The sequence below is a fragment of the Megalobrama amblycephala genome, linkage group LG16, assembly GCF_018812025.1.
Source record: "Megalobrama amblycephala isolate DHTTF-2021 linkage group LG16, ASM1881202v1, whole genome shotgun sequence".
Lineage (NCBI taxonomy): Eukaryota > Metazoa > Chordata > Actinopteri > Cypriniformes > Xenocyprididae > Megalobrama > Megalobrama amblycephala.
The window spans coordinates 27,625,403-27,649,104 of NC_063059.1; the positions used below are offsets into that span (position 1 = coordinate 27,625,403).

The following is a 23,702-nucleotide window of genomic DNA, read 5'->3' on the forward strand; positions in this document are numbered from 1 at the left end:
ATCATCAGGTGTCTTCAATAATGGTCAATCATCACTCAATTAAACACTTCTTTATCTCATTAATGCTTCAGTGGGTGGAATAAAAATATGGCAGGACTTTTACTCTCTGACCCCTGGACTTCCCACCTCTGCTACTAAGAATTGAACATAACTTCTCATTTGACCGCAAAGAAAATGATTTTGAATATTTAGATTTACATGCTTGAATATTCCAACATGCAACCTTTAAGTTCAACTCTGAATTATGTGGTCAGGAACATTCATAATGAACTGAATGTTTATTCTAATGTGTGCAAGAGTAAAGCTTTTGTATGTCTTTACTTGAACTGAGCCCACTTGAACTCATCACAAATGAATATTTGGACAAACCAACAAACTGCATATTAGCACAGGTTTTTGAACTGTATTGCCCACATGGTTGAATCATTAATCAGAGGATCAATACAAATGTTTTGAAGGACCTCCTTTAGCATGAGAGTCCCTTTAAAAGAGACGGTCCAGTTCATCTCATGACCTGGATGATCGCTCCTCATCATGGCTCTGAATTTCAGCTGTTGTTGGAAAGAGCTGCTTCTGCTCTCTTTCCTCCTGATCTGTGTTAATGGACAAACATCAAGACCGTAAGTTTTTAACAATTTCTGCTGAGGAAGGCTGTTATTATTCACTATTGTGTCTGTTTGAATAGAAAAATTATTCTGGTAATTTTTATTTAAATTTCCAAAAGACACTAATAACAATGCATCTAAATTATTATCATACCATTAGTCATTGTGTAAAATAAGTCTTGATTATTTCTCCTGTATTTATTTAACTGATCTGTTTTGCACAGTAGAGGTTTGCTGTTTGAAAGACAACTTAAGGCATGTATAAGATCATTCATAAATAATGACAGTGTATTTTTAAGGGCAATATTGTTCTGATTTCACCAGACTTCATTACACAGTTTGCTCTTGTATTCTCACTTGATCAACAGCAAATTAACTGTTTTGATTTTCACTCCCACTTAATTTTTAAGTGTATCTAACCTATCTATCTCAAACAATATTGTATGATCATTGTCTCTGGACAGATCTTTCATGGTGACGTTTCCTGCAGTGATCGAGTCAGGATCTGAGGCCAAACTCTGTGCAAGTCTTTTCAAGAACAATGAAAACCTTGTCATGAACATTCATCTGGTTCATGGTGACCAGAGCACTTTACTGCTGCAGGAGAAAGCTGAGGAAGAGTTTCATCGCTGCTTTAACTTCAAGGTCTGCCATTAGCACATTATTATGAACATATAATGAAATTTTAGTCATAATGCATCTAGTGTTTGTGAACACAGGATATTATTTCTCATCAGGCTCCTCTGGTCGAAGCAGAATCAGTGCAGAAAATGAAGGTCGAACTTCAGGGAGAGACTTTCAAGATGACTGAAGAGAGAAAAGTCATGTTCAAGCCTTACCATCCTCTGACCTTTATCCAGACTGATAAACCCATCTATCTTCCCGGACAGACAGGTGAGCTGTGAATGTTTCAAAGGGTAAACCTCAGCAAATAATGCTGGTGTCACTGACATCTAAACCCTGATCACAGCTGATGTAACATACCCCGCTAGAAGTTTTACGTTCCCAGAACATTCTCAGAACGTCCACTGGTGTAAAGGACGTTGTCTAGTAACGTTCCCACAATACGTTCAGAGATGGTCACGATGTGGAGTTCTTTTAAGGTTTGGGGGACGTTATTTTGTGGACCTTCCAGGGAAAATTCAGGATGTTCTGGGAATGTTTAGGGGACTATTACTATACACTGCAAAAACTCCAGAGTTAAATTAACTCTCCTGGAAGTACATGTGAGACCACACTCCAGAGTGTTAAAGTGTTAAAATAAGAGTGTTAAAAGAACACTGAAAAGTGTTAAAGTTAATAAGATAATTAAGTGATTAATTGAGTAATGATTGACCATTATTGAAGACACCTGATGATAACAAGCAGAATCACCAAAGGAGAAAATCACAATTTTTAAGCCACCATCGTGGAGATGAGGGTTTGCTTTAGTTTGTCTCTTGACCATTGACTTTTTAATATTGGATCTTGTTTGGGTTGCAAATTAACACCCAAAGTGTACATATAAGTCCATTTTGCTGGGTGCAGAGGTGGGAAGTCCAGGGGTCAGAGAATAAAAGTCCTGCCATATTTTTATTCCACCCACTGAAGCATTGATGAGATAAATAAGTGTTTATTTGAGTGATGATTGACCATTACTGAATCACCAAAGGAGAAAATCACTGTTTTTAAGTTACCATCATCGAGGTCAGGGTTTGTTTTAGTTGAGCTCTTGACTTTTTAATATTAGATTTTGTTTGGGCAGTTTTAACTGCATTAAAACCAACCAGACAAGCAAAGTTAAAAAATGTTCAGGTGGTGTTGGTTATGTTTTCACCTAATCATTATTTGATCTGAATCACTGAACTCATTTAGAGTGTAATCTCTGAGTAAATTTACATTATTGATTATAGCGGCACTGTTATTCTACAGCAGAAAACCAACTTTATCAATACAAAAAATTCATTTAGAGATGTTGTCCTTATCACAATAAAAAATTAGGCACACACAGACATCAAGAATCAGCATATGAATCTCAATGACGGTGACAAGCAACATATTCTGATAAACAGATCAACTCTGAACATTAGAAAACAAGCTACTAAAAAGTCACAGAAAAACAGCAAAATTTAAATAGTGAGAATAAAGAAAATTACTAAGACAATTCAGCTCATAATTTATTCATGCAGCAATGCATGATGGGATGCATGGATGAATTTTGATTGGTGGCACCCAGAATGCATTGCAATATGCTTTATTATTCTCACCACTGATGAGATTCACAGACTGATTCTTGATGTCTGTGTGTTTAAATGAAATTTTTTTTTTTTTAAATCAAAACTTTAAAAAAAAACATTTTTGTAAAATCAAAACTTTAAAAAAAAACATTTTTGTATTAATAAAGTTGATCTGCTGTAGAATCACAGTGCTGCTGTAATCAATAATGTAAATCTAACTAAGGTTGGGCTCTAAATGAGTTCAGTGATTCAAATCAAATAATGATTATGTGAAAACATAACCAACACCACCTGATCATCTTTTACCTTTGGTCTGGTTGGTTTTAATGCAGTTAAAACTTCCCAAACAAAATTTAAGATTAAAATGCTTCAGTGGGTGGAATAAAAATATGGCAGGACTTTTACTCTCTGACCCCTGGACTTCCCACCTCTGGCCGGGTGTTAAAAAGTAATACTGAAGCAGTGTTAAAGTTAATGAGATAATTGATTGATGATTGACAATTAGTGGTGACACCTGATGTTAATAAGCAGAATCATTGAAGAAACAACAAGAGAAAAAGAGAGAGACACAACAACTACAACTGACTTCCAGCCATTAAACATTATTACACTTATTATTAACCAGTTTGATTTGATTTCTGTCATACATCAACAAAAGTTCTTACTGAGAATTAACAGATGTTTAGATGTTAATGTTTTAATGAAAGTTTAGTTTGAAGTCACCATGATGGTGAAAAGCATTTCCTTTAGTAGGGCTCTTGACTCTTTTTATTCACATTAGTTTATTTTTGGCTGCTCCAACTGTGTGTTTGTAGAGCACATTTGTTATGGCCAGAGAAGCTATGATCTGGGCTGTGTTTCCCAATGTTTCTGTAAACCAAAAGTTTTCAATTTAGGTTTACAATGCTTTGGGAATCATAGTGGTTTTGTTTTGATGACATTCTCTTCGTGAAATGGTCAGATTCATTGATGACACACAGTATTGACAGGTCATATAGATATTATATTCCTTTCTAGTAAGTCTGTTACCACTTGAGATCCAGCAGAGCTTTTATAATCTGAAAATTTAAAAAAAATTAAAATAGTAACACACACACACACACACACAGACATTAAGAATCAGCATATGACCCTCAACAATGGTGACAATCAAACAAAGCGCTTCATGTTGCAGTGCATGATGGGAGCCACCAATCAAAACGCATCCATGGCTCCCATCATGCATTGCTGCATGAATAAATTATGCAGCTGAATTGTCCTGTAATTTTCGTAGATTGTTCATGTTTGCTTTATTTTTCTGTTGTTTTGTTGTGATAGTAGCTTGTTTTGTGATGTTCAGAGTTGATCTGTTTGTCAGTATTTTGTATTTATTTATCGTCACCGTTCTTGAGAATCATATGCTGATTCTTGATGTCTGTGTGTTTAAACACAGAAACTTCAGTTTGTATTATTCTTAAAAAAAAAAAAACATTCTGCTGTAGGATTTCAAACTATAAAATCACAGGACTATGGTCATTAACACTAAAGCTACACATCAAACATATGGTCAGAGATTTAGACTCTAATAGACATCAGGCCATCACATGATGAAAATATCATCAAATTATGTTGTGACTGGATCATATTTTCTCTGACATTACAAATGTGTTTTACAAAAACAAAGTTGGAGCAATCAGAGAAAAATTTATAATAAAAGTTAAGGGTCAAGAGCTCAACAAAAGCAAACCCTCATCTCCACGATGGTGGCTTAAAAATTGTGATTTTCTCCTTTGGTGATTCTGCTTGTTATCATCAGGTGTCTTCAATAATGGTCAATCATTACTCAATTAATCACTTAATTATCTTATTAACTTTAACACTTTTCAGTGTTCTTTTAACACTCTTATTTTAACACTTTAACACTCTGGAGCAGTGTTTCTCAACTCCAGTCCTCGGGACCCACTGCTCTGCACATTTTGTATGTATCCCTTATTTAACACACCTGATTTAGATCATCAGCTCATTAGGAGAGTCTGCATGAACTGAATTGAGTGTGTCATATAAGAGAGATATACAAAATGTGCAGAGCAGTGGGTCCCGAGGACTGGAGTTGAGAACCACTGCTCTGGAGTGTGGTCTATGGAAGTATTTTAATGCCAAATGTTTTTGAAATAAAAAGCTTGTTGAATTGCACTAATTGAAAAAAAACATGCATCACATTAGCTGTGCTTGCATTTAGATGCATTGTATTTTTAAGGCTTGCATTTTTATGGGCTGAAATTCAACATGGTCGTATATTTAAGCTGTGAATATTTCAATTAAAAATATTTCACACACATTTTCATTATTAAAAATTAAATAATTTATATTCACCTTTCAGATTTCACTTCCAAAATATTCATTCTGTTTAAAAATACAACCTATAAAATTCAACTAGCAATTTTCAGTCCATTTTATTTCGCTTTACAAATTCACTTCCACAAATTCAGTGGTTCAAATTCGGCAGAAAATTCAACATTTCACATCCGGGGAACTGCAGGAAAATCAGTAGAGTGCCGATGCATGATCTCCATCTGCTGTTAGTCGACTTCACCAGCAGGTGCCGCTAGCGGCTGTTTACAAAGACGAGCAACGGCTAGTAAGTCATCATTCATTCATAAAAACGGATTTACAGAAATGGAGCAAGCGGTAAGTGAATGTGTGATGATTATCAGGGCCAGTATAAATGCAGAAAAGCTGATAAAGACACAAAAGCTGCATTTATGTTTAATTCAGTGTTTAATTCAGCCGCGCGGTGTTGTAATACTATGGTTTCCCTCATCCGTCATAGCTCCCTGCCATCAGGACATATAAAACTCTTAACACAGCTTAATGGACTTGTGTACAGTGATATAAAAGACCAAACTCGCACCTCATTTGTGATGTAGATTATACTATATAGGCTCCAAGAAAGCAGATACTGGCATAAAGTTGTTTTGACCCTGAACGTCAATTCGCAAATTTAGGGACCGTCTCTAAAGTTACGATATTGGTATTCACGTTTCTACCTTCAGTAGCGTTTAAAGAGAATGATTTACAGTCACAAAACCAACTCTAAAGTGTTCATCTAGGTCTACTAGACACCTACTCTCTCTCTCTCTCTCTCTCTCTCTCTCACACACACATACACACACACACACACACACACACACACACACACACACACACATTCAAACACACACAACTCAAAGTACATGCACATACTTTTTTTCTTTTCTTTTTTTCTTTTTACACATTCATCACACAATTCGTTCTACTTAGTTAATTTTATTTTTCCTGCTCATATAAATGCTTTGGCAACACAATGTAAAATTTGTATAAGCAGGATAATATATGAGCAGGAAAAATGAAAATGAAGTAGAATGAATTGTGTGATGAACGTGTTAAAAAATAGAAATAGTATATAATATGCATGTACTTTGAGTGGGGTGTGTTTGAATATGCATGTGCATGTGCGTACAAGAGTTTGTGTGAGTTCAAGTGTGTGTGTGTGTGTGTTCTTGTTTATATTACATCGTGGGGATGTATATAAATGTCCCCACGATGTAATATAAACCTGAGTTCACCTACATCGTGGGGACCGGCCACCGGTCCCCACAATGTAAATTAATTATTAAAAATACTAAATGGTGGTTTTGTGAGAAAATAAAGGTATGCACAGGTTCCTGTGATGGTTAGGTTTAGGGTTAGGGGTAGGGTAGGGGGATAGGAAGTACGGTTTGTACAGTATAAAATGCATTGCGGCCTATGGAAAGTCCCCACAATTCACAAAAACCTAACATGTGTGTGTGTGTGTGTGTGTGTGTGTGAGTGAGTGAGTGAGTGAGAGAGAGAGAGAGACAGAGAGAGAGAGAGAGAGAGAGAGAGAAGGGCGCATCACTGTTCGACCTGACACCATATGAACACTTTACAGGTAGTTTTGTGACTGTAAATCATTCTCGTCAAATGCTATTGAGCTTTAAATTATGGCATTTTTTGTATGATCCCATACAGTAGTGAAATACATAGCAATATTCACATATTACTTGACAGTTTATTTGGAAACACTTTACAATATGGATGGATCATAATGTCTTAACTAACATGAACTATCCATGAGCAATACATTTGTTACTGTATTTGTTAATCTTTGTTAGGGTTTATAAAATTACAGCGGTTCATTGTTCATGTTAGTTCACAGTGCATTACCTAATGTTAATACAACTCTTGATTTTAATAATGCATTAGTAAATGATGGAATTAAAATTAACAAAGATTAATAAGTGCTGTAGAAGTGCAGTTCATTATTAGTTCATATTAACTAACTATAATATAAAGTGTTACCTTTTATTTTAATAAGCATCAAAAATCTAAAAGGTTTGCATTACCTGAGACCTAGATGAACACTTTAGAGTTGGTTTTGTGACTGTAAATCATTCTCTTTAAACGCTACTGAAGGTAGAAACGTGAATACCAATATCGTAACTTTAGAGACGGTCCCTAAATTTGCGAAAATCAAACGTTCAGCGTCAAAACAACTTTATGCCAGTATCTGCTTTCTTGGAGCCTATATAGTATAACTTACATCACAAACGAGGTGCGAGTTTGCTCTTTTATATCACTGTACACGAGTCCATTAAGCTGTGTTAAGAGTTTTATATGTCCTGATGGCAGGGGAATCCTATGACGGATGAGGGAAACCATAGTATTACAACACAGTGCTGCGATATAAAGTTAAGGAAACTAAACAACAGAGAGAAATATATGTCTACCTCAGATTTAATGTATGATCTGTACACCAGCATCGGACAATAACGTTATAATCTCGTTCACGGGAGAGAAAGCTGCTTACATGTAGACTAAACAGGGAAAGTAACCGTAAAGACACTGAATTAAACATAAATGCAGCTTTTGTGTCTTTATCAGCTTTTCTGCATTTATACTGGCCCTGATAATCATCACACATTCACTTACCGCTTGCTCCATTTCTGTAAATCCGTTTTTATGAATGAATGATGACTTACTAGCCGTTGCTCGTCTTTGTAAACAGCCGCTAGCGGCACCTGCTGGTGAAGTCGACTAACAGCAGATGGAGATCATGCATCGGCACTCTACTGCTTTTCCTGCAGTTCCCCGGATGTGAAATGTTGAATTTTCTGTCGAATTTGAACCACTGAATTTGTGGAAGCGAATTTGTAAAGCGAAATAAAATGGACTGAAAATTGCTAGTCGAATTTTATAGGTTGTATTTTTAAACAGAATGAATATTTTGGAATTGAAATCTGAAAGGTGAAAATAAATTATTGAATTTTTAATAATGAAAATGTGTGTGAAATATTTTTAATTGAAATATTCACAGCTTAAATATACGACCATGTTGAATTTCAGCCCATAAAAATGCAAGCCTTAAAAATACAATGCATCTAAATGCAAGCACAGCTAATGTGATGCATGTTTTTTTTCCAGTTAGTGCAATTCAACAAGCTTTTTATTTCAAAAACATTTGGCATTAAAATACTTCCATAGTGGTCTCACATGTACTCCCAGGAGAGTTAATTTAACTCTGGAGTTTTTGCAGTGTAGGACGTTCTGATAATTTCCCAAATGTCCTCTTTGTAACGTTCTCGTGCGATCATAAAAGAACCAAAATAGAACGTCCCCCTAAACTCATATCGGAACGTTATTAAATGACCAACAGAGGACTGTGTGGGAACGTTCTGTTAATGTCCCAAATGTCCTCTTTGTATCATTTTTATGTGACCATAAAATAACCAAAATGGAACGTTCCCCTAAAGTCATATAAGGAACCTTGAACTACAGCACTTTCATTACCAAAAGAGGACGTTTTAGGAACGTCCCAAATGTTCTGTAAAGGTTCTGAATTTTTGTCACCTTTAGAGAACTTTTAGGGAACATTGCGCAAGGTCCTCAGAACGTCACCTTCTACGTGGGATATATACATTAAATAAAGCATGTTAATATCATGCAATAAGCTGATGTAGCACCATAGGTCAAAATTAGAAATGTTGCACAAACCAGCAGATTGTAAAAGTAAACAGTTCAATGGATTTACAAACGTGTAAACAGAAAAGAGGAGCAGAAGAAAAGATAAGGAAAGCAGATAAGGATGAGGAGCTTTGGAAACTCGAGAATGGCCCAGCAAGCACAGATATGTGGGGCCCCGATGGGTGTCACCTGGGCTGTCTAACTGGGACCCATTTTGTCCACAGTTTCCATGGAGGCCCAACATGGGTTAGCCCAGATGAAATGAACACTGCTCAGTGTGCACACTACAGGCTGTTAAATGTAACACAGAAACATGCTGGAGTTAATGAGATAATTAGGTGATAACAAGCAGACTCAGTGAAGGACAGAGGAACAACAAGAAATATGACTTCAGCCACAGCCTTCGATGAAATCAACTGAAGATAAAAGACATTAAATCTCTCAAGATCTGATTAAACATCTCCACAAACAGCATTACCAGCTTCAATTATTACTAACCAGATTGACTTTATTTCTGACATACTTAAAGATATACTTAAAAGCATAATTAAGTTAAGTCTGCTTTATATAGCTTTACACACAGTCTTTCCCTAGTGAAAATAATATATACTAAAATTTATTTGAAATTCATTTATATTGTGCTAAGTATACTACAAAGACATTTATTTATGTGCTTAATAAAAATACCCTGTAATTGTACTTTTGGTAGCCTATACTAAACTGGTATTCTTAAAGTCTGCTAAATTGGAACAACTAATTTTGTACTTAATACACTTTAATTGTGCGGAAGTAGTGTTGAGGTCCAACTAAAGTATAGTATATTTGATTGTGTTAAAGTAGAACTATTGCAAGTATACTTTAGGTACACTTTAAATATTTAAAGACTAATATTATACAAAGACCATACAATCCTTATTAATAGTGATATTAAAACATTTTTTAGGCATAATATTAAGAAATGTGCATTGTGCAATAAAGAAATAGCCTACTCCAAATAAAGTTTAATCATAATTTTATATCAGTAAGTCTTAAGTGATATGTCAATAAATATGTTACTGGATTTGAAGTAGACCTATACTTAGTATGAAATAAATGTAAGCCTATTTTAAATAGATTTTGCTATAGTATTTTTTACTAGGTTTACTGTAACGAGGCGGGACTCGTAAGATCCATATGCAAGCTTTATTTAAACGATGTTCGTGGTCAAACAGACAGGGGTCAAACAGGTACAGCAGGGACAAGGCAGAATCGTGGTCGCGGAACAGGCAGTAGATCAGGGCAGGCAGATATCACTCATAAGTCCAACAAACAATCAGCAGTCCAAAGGCAGGCAGCAGGGATCATAGATGGGGAACAGACAGGAGAAACAACAGGCAGACAATCACAATAAGAAACACTCAGAATTACCACAAGAGTAAACAAGACCTCACAATGATGTGTGGTGAATGAGAGTCTTATATAGTCCGGTTAATGTGCTGCAGCTGGGTGTGATGATTAGTGATTAGTATGGAGTGTGTGCAGGTGACTGACAGGGAGGATTATGGGAATTGGAGTCCGGGAAGTGACAGGAACATGACAGTTACATTGTTTGAAAAAATAATTTATAAAGAAAACAGATATGTTACTAATTCTGACATTAACTTTGTAAAGAAACACTATGCACCTATAGACTGAACATGTAATACACATGCCCTTGATGTCACCATTTTCACAAATTGTGTTTTTGTTGTTTACATGTAGATGATAACGGTATTGTTTTCAAAAACTTTAAATCCTGTTTTCAAAAGCTTGCATTTTCAGATCCCAAAAATGCTGCTGTCATGTAAATGAACAGCCAAAACGCATGAACAGTTTTCAGTTTTAGGAATTAATTTTTTTTTAAATGACGGCTAAAACAGGCATTTGAATTTGGCTCAAAAGACACGTTCACACAGCAGCAGAATACAGTTGTCATACAAATTAAATACAATAACCCTGTATTTGATCCTTAATACGGTTACGTTCACACACAGTGCGGTCATTTACAGGAGTGAAATACTGACTGTTGGTGTTGTCCCTTACATAAGAGCTGAAGACGTCAAAAGTGAAGTTTTTAATACACATTTATATTTTACAGTGAACTTCAGAGTTGTTACCATGGATACAAACTTTGCACCCCTTGATCAGCAGGTCTGATGTGTTTATCTTGCATCTTTATCACTCTTGTTTCCTTGCATTGTTAAATACACATTTAAATAAACGTAGCTTTTAATCTTTAATTACTATTTGCTCTTTTACAGTATAATACAGTGATTCTTGAGGTAAGAACACAAAACCTTCTATACAGTCACAACAAACACACCTTTTAAATCTTATTAACAATATAGAAATTCTGTTATATTTGCAATCATTGTATTTTCAGAAGGCTAATTAAACATTCATTGTATCAACTTCATTGATAGTGCAGATATTTAGTTACAGTCAGCTACACATATCCTGACTGTGTCTTTGGTTTTAAACAGGACAGTCGACGTAACCGGATTGGTCAATGGACAAATGTTTCTTCAACAAGATGGATTTTGCAGCGTTCTTATGAATTAAACCCAGAGGCCCGTCAAGGCATGTACATACTGAAGGTTTTTATTAGTGACAGGATGATCTCACATCATTTTGAGGTGAAAAAATATGGTAAGTCATAAAAACAAACGATTGCAGTGTTGCATGGGAAGAATTTCAATAATATGTTTGTATATTAATATCTTATTTGACTACTAATAACTCTAATTTCTGGCTTCTCACTTCTAGTTTTGCCTAAGTTTGAAGTTACTGTAAAAAGCCCGAATGAAGTCAGCTTTGAAGAAGAGGAACTGAAAATTGAGGTTTGCGGAAAGTGAGCGCTTTATTTTATTTCCTGCATTAAGAAAACAGTGTGTTCTTTCATTCTTGGCACCATTAAGCTACTTTAATTTAATTGTTAATTATGTTCTTTTTTAAACTCTGGTGTCAGTTAATTACTGCCCAGCCAGCAAAGATATGTGGGGCCCAGATGGGTGTCACCTGGGCTGTCTAACTGGGGCCCAGCGAGTTTTGTCCACAGTTTCCATGTAGGCCCCACATGGGTTAGCCCAGATGAAATGAACACTGCTCAGTGTGCACACTACAGGCTGTTAAATGTAACAGGTTTAGATGTTGATGATTTGTTAAAAATTGACGTCACCATGATCAAGGTCAGTGCTTACTTCAGTTAGGCAGTTTGACTCAACTTTTTTTTTAGTGTTTCTATGGCCGTTCTTGCTTTTGGTTATGGCAAGAGAAATTTGTTTAACTGCTATCAGCTATTTGATGATAAGAATATAATTATCATTATGTAATGGCTTTATTCACTGAGCTTTATGAAAAAAAAAAAAAAAATCTCTTGAGTTTGTTTCTAGAATAACAAAACTGTTGAATAAACCAGATCAAAATAATAATAAAAAAATATTAAAAATGTAAAAAACGCTTTAAAAGTCCTACAAGTTTCATTCACACAGAGACATCAAGAATCAGCGTATGAATCTCAACAATGGTGACATGCTTCATGCTGCAATGCATTCTGGGAGCCATGGATGAGTTTTGTATGAGGCACCCAGAATGCATTGTGGCATGAAGCATGTCACCATTGATGAGATTTATACGCTGATTCTTGATGTCTGTGCTTACAAAGATATTTACATTTTGCTCATAAAAAGTTCAGTCAATAGATGAATGAATTAAGCCACTAAATGATGGTTATACTCTTATTATCTAACAGTTAATCACATTGCTTCTTATTTTTCTTGCCATAACAAACAGCTAGAACTGCCAATGAAACACTAAAACAGTCAAGAGTAAAACTGCCTAACTGAAGCAAGCACTGATCTTGATCACGGTGACATCAAACCAAACTTATTTTCAACAACTCATCAACATCTAAACCTCTGTTAATTCTCAATAACAACTTTTGTAGATGTATGTCAGAAATAAAGTAAATCTGGTTAGTAATAAGTGAAGCTGGTAATGCTGTTTGTGGAGTTATTTAATCAGATCTTGAGAGATTTAATGTCTGTTATCTTCAGCTCATTTCATCGAAGGCTGTGGCTGAAGTTGTTCTTGTTGTTCTTGTTCTTGTTCTTGTTGTTCCTCTGTCCTTCGGTGATTCTGCTCGTTATCACCTAATTATCTCATTAACTCCAGCATGTTTCTGTGTTACATTTAACAGCCTGTAGTATGCACACTGAGCAGTGTTCAGTTCATCTGGGATAACCCATGTGGGGCCTCCATGGAAACTGTGGACAAAATTGGCTGGGCCCCAGTTAGGCTGCCCAGGTGACACCCATCTGGGCCCCACATATCTGTGCTGGCTGGGTGTGACCCCCGTCCTAATATATTAGTTGCTTTACTCAACCCTGGGCTGTAGATCATTTGCTTGTACCTTTTTCACAGATACACTTACGGACAGCCTGTACCTGGTAAATCATGGGTGAAAGTGTGTCGTAAAAACTTGTCCTATCAAAGCCATCACACCAATCCAGTGTGTTTAGAGGAAACCATTGAGGTGTGTGAGTTGAAACACAGTACAAGTAATGTTACATTATCTTTCCTCCATTTATCCAGTTAAACCACTCTTTAGTTAATATGCTATGTTTGTGTTCATTCATTATAATTAGATAAAAAAGACAGGCTGTGCCGTCCATACCTTAGATGCATCAGTCTTTCTGAACGCCACACTAAAGGACAGGCTTCAGAATTCTCTTGATGTTGAGGCAATAGTTACAGAAGAAGGAACAGGTGAGCTGTTGAATTTGATCTGATCCACGTTACATACATTTCTAGAATTTCTAATTTTTGACGTTCTACTTTTATTTGAATAAATATTTATTTTGGTGTTTTTACTATTTACAGAGATCACCATGACCAAATCTGAATCTGTATCTCTCACTTATGAAATTGGTAAAGTCACATTTACTGACCTGCCCAAAACATATGAACATGGATCAGTTATAGAAGGAAAAGTGAGTCTAAAATCAATTTGTCTCTGTTTAACACAATTGATGTACAGAATTATTTATTAATTTATTCTTTTAAAATCATATTTTCAACAGATCAAACTCTCAAATTTCAAAGGCGCACCGATTCAAAACAAAGAGGTTTATCTAATGGAGGGTTACAGTTGGTCCCCAAAACTGCTCCTAAATCTCACTACAGACAGCGATGGACTGGCCAGCTTCTCTTTTAATACGTCCAGTCATCCTAAAAGTGATATTAATCTGATTGTAAGAGAGTTTGTATTCGCTTAGTTTTCTTTTGTGTTCCCTGAAGAGTTCAATTGCATGAGTTATTTCTGATTCTTTGTTATCCAGGCAAGTGTCTATCCTGGGGTCCGTTATTATGGCCACAACACGCCTTACATCTCTGCGGATATAAAACCAGTTCAGCTCCTCCAGCCTGCCGCTCCATACAATCCAACACTAAGTGAATTGATTATAGAGAATACTGAGCAACCATTAAAGTGTGACTCTGAGTTTACAGCCACCATCAAGTATTATTTTGTTGGAGAGACAATTGAAGACTTCAAAACGGACATTGTCTATATGGTGAGAACATGTGCAGTATGTACATTATTACAGAGATGTTTTTGTTTAACAGTGTTCATTGGCAGCACTAGTCAGTTTGTTATCAGAGTGTCATCTGTCTGTTTCAGGTCTTGTCCAGAGGAGTGATCGTTCATCATGGATATGAGAAGGTTGAAGTGAAATCTTCTAATGGAGTAGCAAGTGACACAATGTCATTCAAACTGTCTATTAGTGCAGATCTGGCTCCAGTAGTGCAGATTCTGGTGTACTGTGTTCTGCCCAGTGAAAATGTTGTTGTTGGTAGTAAAAATTTCGACACTGAAAAGTGTTTCAAAAACAAGGTATGTATTTTAGCTTTAGAAATGAGCCTCTTTAAACTGTATTACTGACTCAATTCTAAAATAAACCCTATTGACTGTATGTCACAGGTGTCTCTGCAGTTTTCTCCTGCTAAAGCAGTTCCTGGTGAGAAAAACACTCTCCAGCTCTCAGCTCAGCCTGGTTCACTGTGCGGCATCAGTGCTGTAGATCAGAGCGTCCTGATCCTGAAGTCAGGAGAACGCCTGGATACTGACAAGGTGTGTAGATGCTTTAAGATTTATTATTGATTAAATGTGTCTTCATAGTGGGAACCTACAGTGTGAATGAATCTAGTGATAACAGACTTTCGTTTTTATTGCTATGATCCATCACTGTTTAAACTGACATCCTGATTTAACAATCTTCATTCTTTCTCACCATAATGGAATTAAAATTTTCTTGGAAAAAACATGAATTATTTAGAAATCATACTGATAGTGTGTGAACATGTCACAGATCTTCAAAATGCTGCCAGTGAAATCGGGGTCAGATTATCCTTATGCTGTTGAAGATGAACTGCAGCGGGAGTGTCTGCATGTGAGACCCCGTCGAGCTGTGCCGACAGACAACGCCTATGAATCCTTAAAGGTAACAGGTGGATTATATGTGTGACAGTGCAGTAGATAATGATTGGCAGAGTATCCCTTACGGAACAAAAATATTCAGGAATATACTGCAATATATAATGCAAAATACATTACGTTACAAATTTCTGTATATGGGAAACTAATAGTGCTTATATTTTTCAATACTGCAACATACGCATTGACCATGTATGGCTATATATTGATACACATAAAATATTTAGAAATAAAGACAAAAATACCATTACATGTAATATTCATAAAGTTTAATCCTTTATTGTGTACATATATTGCACATACATGTTCCCATATAGATTTGATTGTATGTACACACATTTATACACACATTCACTGAATGAGTTACAATCAGTGGTTACAACAGACTTCTAGTTCCCAGCATGCTTTTCTTCTGACTGTTAAACAAGAGTAAATGTTAAAATTCAGGGGCGGTTTCCCGGACAGGGTTTAAATTAAGCCAGGATAGGCCTTAATCTAGAATAGTTAATCGTGGCTTTAAAAAATGGCTTTCTGAAACACAGATTAAGTACAGATTACTAAAACCTGGACTATGGAGTCCAGACCTAAAATAAACTAGATTAATTTGAAACCAACTGTGCTAATCTGAATTAGCATGACAGAGGTTGCTTGTAAAACATGGAATGAACCAAGAAAAGCTTAAAATTGCATGGAACTGAGAAGCAAATGCAAGGAAAACAATGGCAGCAAAAAAAGACTGCAATCTCAAAAAAAAAAAAAAAAACCTTTAGAGAGATCTGTTTGTAATGAATTCTATTTAAAAAGATGAGTAACAGTGTAACACAGCATTAAAAGAACAAATCACTTAAATTTTTATGAATGTATGAATTTGTCATTTGTGCAATTTCATATTACTGAGTAACAACATACACACTTAAACATGTGCATTGCATTGTATTAAAATATTAAAAGTACAATCTACAAGGAACAGACAAATTCAAAGACCTGAGCACTAAAGCACATGTAACGGAACAATATAAAGGTCATTTTGAAAAGTTCAAAGGCTGAGAGAGAACTTAGCCATGCAGGGGATGAGCCACTCATCCACAGCAATGTAGTAGTCATGGATGCTACTCTTCTTACCAGGTTTTCTGGTATGTCTGAGTTTTTGGGGTTACCATTGTGCTGAAGAGTAGAGCCTGTGGTTAGGTTGAAGATCGGCCAACCACTATTAGACTAATCTTATTTTAATTAAATAGTTATGGTTGTGTTTTCTTCAGTGCAGTTATAGCTTCTTTGTTAAATTTGTTAGTACATGCTGGTGTATTTATATGTGTGCTAGCTAGATTAAAAACTGAGAAACTTTAAGATTAAAATAAGTATAACATTTAATAAATATATTAATTATATATTTCTCCATGTTGTATGTGTGTTTATGCTGCATGAGTAAATATATCTGCAATATATTACACATGCAGAACCTGTCACATGTCTGTCTGTTTTGGTCTCTCTGTTCATTTTGTCACATGTCATCCTTTGTTCAGTTTTTCCCACCGCTCCTCAGTTGTCATGGTCACCTTAATTATGATTATTGTTTACCAGCTGTGTTTAGTTCATTAGTCTCATTTAGAGGTTTTTTTTTTTTTTTTTTTGGTTGAATATTTCTTCTTGTTATTCTCTTGTTTGTGTTTACTGAATAAAGGTTCTCCTTGAAGATTCCCTCCCTTCCTTCTTATCTGCCACAAACCCTATTACCATATCTGATCATATATACATCTATATCAGTGGTCTCAAACTCAATTCCTGGAGGGCCACAGCTCTGTACAGTTTAGCTCCAACCAGCTCCAACTCACACCTGCTTGGATGTTTCTAGTAATCCTGAAGATCTTGACTAGCTGGATCAGGTGTGATGATTAGGGTTGGAGCAAAACTGCAGAGCTGTGGCCCTCCAGGAATTGAGTTTGAGACCACTGATCTATATATTATGAAGTGTATTACTGAATATAAAAGTACGTACATTATATTAGTAAATGTGTTGTTATATTTTTCAATATAAGAAAAGTGGCAATTCCTTATGTATTATTGTAACATATTAACACAGTATATTATTCTGTATATTTTCAAATATACCTTTAAATCATTTAATATATTGATCATTCATATATATTTATAAAAAAATATATCTTTTTCTTAAGAGATATACTGCACATGCATAAGTAAATGCATAAAAACATCCTCTTGATTACGCTGACAATTAAAAGTAATTTTCATGACTTTTACTGTGGTTTATCTTTTCCATTTAACAGAGAGTGGGATTGAAGATGGCAACAAATTTGGTTGTGCGAGTCCCTTGGTGTCTGTCATACAGAGGCTTGATGTATCACCGATACCCTGGTATGTGTACATGTACTGTTATTGCAATCTCAGCTATGTATGTTTGTTATGAAATAGATTTCCAAAAAAAAAAAAAAAAATCACTTTGCAATGTTTTTTATTTTATTTTTCTGATGTTATTAGTTAACTTTAAATCAGTGTTATTATGGGTAACAAAAACGTAACTACATAACTGTTGTAAAATAAAATTAATCGTTGGCAGCCCTAAAATACAAAACTAAAACAGCCGCAAGCAGCAATAGTGGGCCAAGCCCTGAAGGGGCAGTGACAGCAGTGAAGAGCCAGAAAAGAAAAAACAGCAGAAATAAAACATGCATGAGAAACAGATAAGATCAAAAGGTGGGAATGAACTCAAAACGAATCAAAGTAACAACATTACAAACACTTTAATAAAGCTGTACCTGGCAGGAATTAAACCCACAACCTTTAGATCACATGCTTGTTTCTTATCGCTGTGTGCCACTCGAATGACATGTTTTCACCTACTGCTGGGGTTCAGTGCTTCAAGAGAGCAAAAATGAAGATTTTGTATATAAATGCAGTGCATGTTATATTTAATAAGTTCAGATGAGATCATTCTCAGAAAGACACAATGAACAGAAGCAACTTTTGCACCACTTCTGGCCACAGTACCTCTTGCAGTCTGGGCATGTGCCCCACAGGATTCAAACCCACGACCTGAAAGGACTGTGCCACACAGTTGACGCACAATCTCCAGGCTGTTGAGGAGAGCCTTCAGTGTGAGAATGAGCTAAAAAAGACATTACTTAGCATATTAACCAAATTAACCAGATTATCATGCTAAACTAACTTAATGCTAAGGTAGGCTAACTTATGGTTAACCTGAAAGATGAAGAGTGACAATAGAAAGAATGGCAACTGGATAGCATGCTAAGCTAACTAGCATAAGTCAACAAACATAAAATATCCGTTCTGTCATTTCTGTGCAGATAATCTGATCAGATTTTGGACAAAATTGGACAAAAATCATAGGCATAGCATATTTACTTCAATATGGTGGACAGGCACAATAAAGGAAAATGACAAATAAGCATAAGCCAGGGAATGAAACAAAACTAAATTTTGACTGTATTCAAAAGTTATAAGCATTTTTGCAAAAATCCTTATATGTCTGGAACACTAGGTGGAGCTGTGCTCAAACTTCTGATGCACCTTCAGGACATGCTGTCGATGATCCCTACCTAATTGTGTGATTATATGTTAAATCGTTTAAAATATATTGCAATTTATGACAAAATGACTGACTGATGTTTTATTCGATCGGTTTCCTCGGGGTCTGCATGACACAAGGAATCCATAGACACCAAGATCATGATTTTCTGATTTTAAAAAATAGCCATTTTCATATCTCATGACCTGTAGGTGGTGCTGTTCCCAAATTTAGCATGAACCGTCAGATCATGGTTCTGATGAAACCAAATTTTGTTTCGAATGATCAAAGTTTGGCCGATACAGCCTCTGAACCAATTTTAGATTAAACTGAAACTAGAAATCTCTGACAACACTAAAATAAATCTGTATATCAAAATAAAATAATGTGTATTAAAAAGATGATCTGCCTACTGTTTGTTGTTCACTTATGACTGTATAGAATTGGTTATTTTGATGTGCTGTTCACATACATATCACTAAAAAATGACAAAATATCACTTTTTTTCCAGTGATATATAGTTATCCTGATAATTTACTGGTAGGGATGGCTTCACCAAAGAGTGGTTTTGGTAACACCGGCAGAGATTCTCCAGCAGTTACGATTCGGACCATCTTTCCAGAAACGTGGATCTGGGAACTTGCTGAAGTGGGGTATGTGAAGCGTAATCAATACATTTAACATATATCTTATATTTAATATAAGTTATATTATCTTATAAGATATATTATATCTTAATATTTATCTTATTACTTATCTTTAATACATCATCTCCCCTCACACCCACAGAACAGAAAATACCTTGCTTTGCAGATTCTGAATCCATTTTTTTTATTTTTTTTTTATCATCTCTGTGCTGAATGTTGTTATTTATTACAGGAAAAATCAGAATATGCCTATTGTTGTAATTCCTCCACAGGGACTCTGGATCAGTTCAGGTTCCTGTCACGGTTCCTGACACCATCACTTCTTGGGAGACGGAGGCCTTCTGTCTGTCCTCTGAAGGTCTGGGTCTGGCTCCTCCTGCTCAGCTGACAGTTTTCCAGCCCTTCTTCCTGGAGCTCTCTCTGCCTTACTCCATCATCCGTGGGGAGATCTTTGAGCTGAAGGCCACTGTCTTCAACTATCTGTCCAAGTGCATCATGGTGAGATTTCACACTCAGTCTGATCAAATCATATCAAATATGCCACTAATCATGTGTGGTTGATTGACAGGTTAAAGTGACTCCAGCTCCTTCCTCGGACTACACTCTCAAAGCCTCCTCTGATGATCAGTATTCATCCTGTCTATGTGCTAATGGAAGAAAAACCTTTAAATGGATCCTCACTCCTTCTGTTCTTGGTGAGTTTTCCAGTCTGAATCATTGTTTCTCAGTGTTTGTGTCTGTTGTATCTTCACGTACATGTCTTGTGTTGTAGGAGTCTTGAATATTACAGTCAGTGCAGAGGCAGAGGCGTCCCAGACTGTGTGTGACAATGAGATTGTGAGCGTCCCAGAGAGAGGACGCATTGACACGGTCACACGAAGTCTGCTCGTACAGGTCAGCGCATGTCAAACGTCTTCTAGACATAATTTACCCATGATCCTAATGCTGCTCATATCAGTATGATGAGTTGATGTGATTGTTTTATGCTGCAGGCTGAAGGAACTGAAAAGACAGAGACTCACAGCTGGTTACTGTGTCCAAAGGGTTTGTCCACAGACTATATTTAACATCATAGTGTTACTCAGCTGATCACTGATGTGTGTTTCTGTCTCTCTGGTTCATAGGAGACAGTCTCTCAGAGGAAGTGGCTCTGACTCTTCCTAAAGATGTGATAGAGGGATCAGCCAGATCCACTGTTTCAGTCATTGGTAACATTTACAAATACAAGCAGAAATTAGGAGATTGGGTTTGGATTATAAAATATATTTTAACTCATGTATGGTTTATAGGAGACATATTGGGTCGGGCACTGAGGAATCTTCACGGATTATTACAGATGCCGTACGGCTGTGGGGAACAAAACATGGCTGTTCTTTCTCCCAATATTTACATTCTGCAGTATCTGGAGAACACGGAGCAGCTCACCTCAGCCATCCGAGAGAGAGCCACAGGCTTCCTGAAGAGCGGTGAGAGACATAAATCATGCCAAGAAAATACTGAGATGTTTAGTAGTTATTCAGACACATTTGGTCAACTCAAATTAACTATTTAATCATTGTCAAACTCAACAGGATACCAGAGACAACTGAACTACAGGCATAACAGTGGAGCATACAGCACATTTGGATATGGAGAAGAGAATACTTGGTAAAAACTTTATCAAAAAAAATATTAAAAGTTACTTTACAGAAATAAACCCAGCCAGACTGTACAAAATATTAGATTTTGTATCAATAATATTAGAAAATATTAGTCCGTTTTCTGCATTCTTTTTTTTTAAATTCAATTAATTTCTGGAGTTAAAGTACTGCTACAGCTAATGCCATTGTGTATATTACCACACCACCAGGTTGACTGCTTTTGTCCTGAGGTCTTTTGGCAGAGCACAGAAATACATATTTATTGATCCACAAATTATTCAGAGTGCAAAGGAATGGTTAATAAACAGACGGGATTCAGACGGCTGTTTTATCCAACAGGGAAGACTGTTCAACAACAGAATGAAGGTATTTCGTTTGTTTCTTAAAGTTTGCTGTGACCAGTAGACATCAGGTCTGAGAATGAATTGAATATTTGTCTTTATTTCCGTTTCTCATATATTCCAGGGTGGAGTGAATGATAAGGTGACCATGACTGCCTACATTACTGCATCATTGCTTGAACTGGAAACTCCAGTCACTGTAAGTTCATCTACAGGAAACAATATAAACTCATAGAAAAATGACACTCACAGCGTCTGTTTCTCTGTTTTTGTCACAGGATCCTGTCGTCAGTAAAGGTTTGTCATGCTTGAGGTCCGTCATTGAGGATGTCAAAAACATTTACACCACTGCTCTGCTCACCTACACTTTCAGTCTGGCTAGAGACACGGACACTCGACAGCAGCTTTTCAAGAAACTGGAGGATGTTGTTATTTCAGACGGTAAGAGGTTTGTTTCTGATGACTTTCTGTCATCATTTATGACAGTACTATTGTTTTTTGTCATGCTCATTGAGTTACTCTTGTGTCTTTTGTCATTAAGGGTCTCTTCTCCACTGGTCTCAGTCTGCATCTGCTGATGACTCTGATTCTCTGGCAGTGGAGATCAGCTCATATGTGCTGCTAGCTGTTCTCACTGCAGATTCAGTCACTACAGCTGATCTGGGCTATGCTAACAGGATTGTCAGCTGGCTTGTGAAGCAGCAGAATGCCTATGGAGGATTCTCCTCCACACAGGTTACTCAAACTACTCCAATAAAACACATTATTGTTGAATGTGCTGGTGTGAATGAGTAAAAGTGACATTACTGAACTCATTTATTTCCCAGGACACAGTGGTGGCTCTTCAGGCTCTGTCTTTGTACGCCACCAAAGTGTTCAGCTCTGACGGCTCCAGCACAGTGACTGTACAGTCAGCAGGAGACTCTCACCACTTTGAGGTCAATCAGGACAACAAGTTACTGTACCAGGAGAAGCAGCTGCAGAACGTTCCAGCCAAATACAGCATTGAAGTGAAGGGCTCGACCTGTGTGTCTGTGCAGGTCTGTAGTGTTCAGCTTCATTTACTCACACTCACTTTCCTCTTGGCATTTTATGGTTATTCTGCTTTGAAACGGTTTATTAATTTATTTTTGTTTGTGTTGATTCTCTCAGATGGCTCAGTTCTACAACATTCCCACTCCTACTGGAGCTAAAACATTGAGCATTGAAGCTAAGATTGAGGGAGATTGCAAGAAATCCTCTGGACAGTACCTATTGTTAAATTTCATTGTGAAGTAAGAACAATAACTTTATGCTATAAGACATGATTTTGGTTATGGCTTTTGTTCAGTCAACATAAACTCTGGTTGTTCATATTTTTTTTCCAGATATGATGGTCCACAGGCAAGAACTAACATGGTCATTGTGGATATTAAACTCTTGTCAGGATTCACAGCTGATACATCAATGGTGCGTTTGACTATGTGAAGTGATTCATTATTAGATTTACTGTACTGTCTCTGTGAATCTACTGTAAGATGGTGCAGCTATGGCCGCTATTGTCCTGCTCACGTCTTGATGAACAGCATGATAGCTTACAGAAAACAGCTCTCCTGTTGGGCATGTAACAAATCATACATTTATTTCTAAAAAAAATCACTTTTTCCACAGCTTGAACCTCAAAGCACTTTAAGCTTATCACTTGTGGAACGGGTCGATTCTAAAGATGATCATGTCATCGTGTATTTGAAAGAGGTGGGAGAACAGCAACATTCATATGATAAGATGCAGTAATTCATTTACATTTTTTATTCACTGTTTATCCTCCTGCAGGTTCCAAAAAATATTGCAGTCAATCACCAGTTACAATTAAAACAGATTCTTCCAGTGAAGAATCTCAAGCCAGCTGTGATTAAAGTGTATGATTACTACCAAACAAGTAAGATTTGATGTGCCATTTTTCATTGTTTTTATTATGTGATTCAAAAGTATCAGTTGGCATTAAGCTAATTTCTTGGTATCAATATTTCCCTCAGGTGATCTGGTGGAGACTGAGTATTCATCTCACTGTGAATGAAGTGTCGTGCTTCAGTTCTGCAGGTTGGATGGATGTGTTTGAATGCTGACTAAATGTTTTTATTCAGTGTTTATATCTTTTCCTGGGCAAATATTTTCCTGATTAGCCTGTTTTATTAAACCCAAACAATCTGAAAACA

General features: G+C 36.3%; 1 protein-coding gene across 1 annotated transcript; it reads left to right on the forward strand.

The window, feature by feature from the left end:
* The first annotated feature begins 469 nt into the window (after positions 1–469).
* On the forward strand, positions 470–23,702 carry LOC125249196 (alpha-2-macroglobulin-like). The gene is made up of 34 exons (XM_048161428.1): positions 470–620; positions 1,070–1,250; positions 1,343–1,499; positions 10,941–10,993; positions 11,104–11,124; positions 11,326–11,491; positions 11,609–11,693; positions 13,265–13,376; positions 13,489–13,609; positions 13,724–13,833; positions 13,924–14,094; positions 14,182–14,415; positions 14,523–14,735; positions 14,823–14,972; positions 15,211–15,342; positions 17,621–17,708; positions 19,391–19,532; positions 19,799–20,024; positions 20,095–20,221; positions 20,299–20,420; positions 20,519–20,570; positions 20,651–20,734; positions 20,816–20,992; positions 21,098–21,173; positions 21,376–21,532; positions 21,632–21,706; positions 21,786–21,948; positions 22,049–22,242; positions 22,335–22,547; positions 22,660–22,781; positions 22,875–22,956; positions 23,158–23,241; positions 23,320–23,425; positions 23,523–23,702. The coding sequence occupies exons 1-34, from the start codon at positions 535–537 to the stop codon at positions 23,561–23,563; spliced, it is 4,323 nt and encodes a 1,440-aa protein (XP_048017385.1). The 5' UTR covers positions 470–534; the 3' UTR covers positions 23,564–23,702.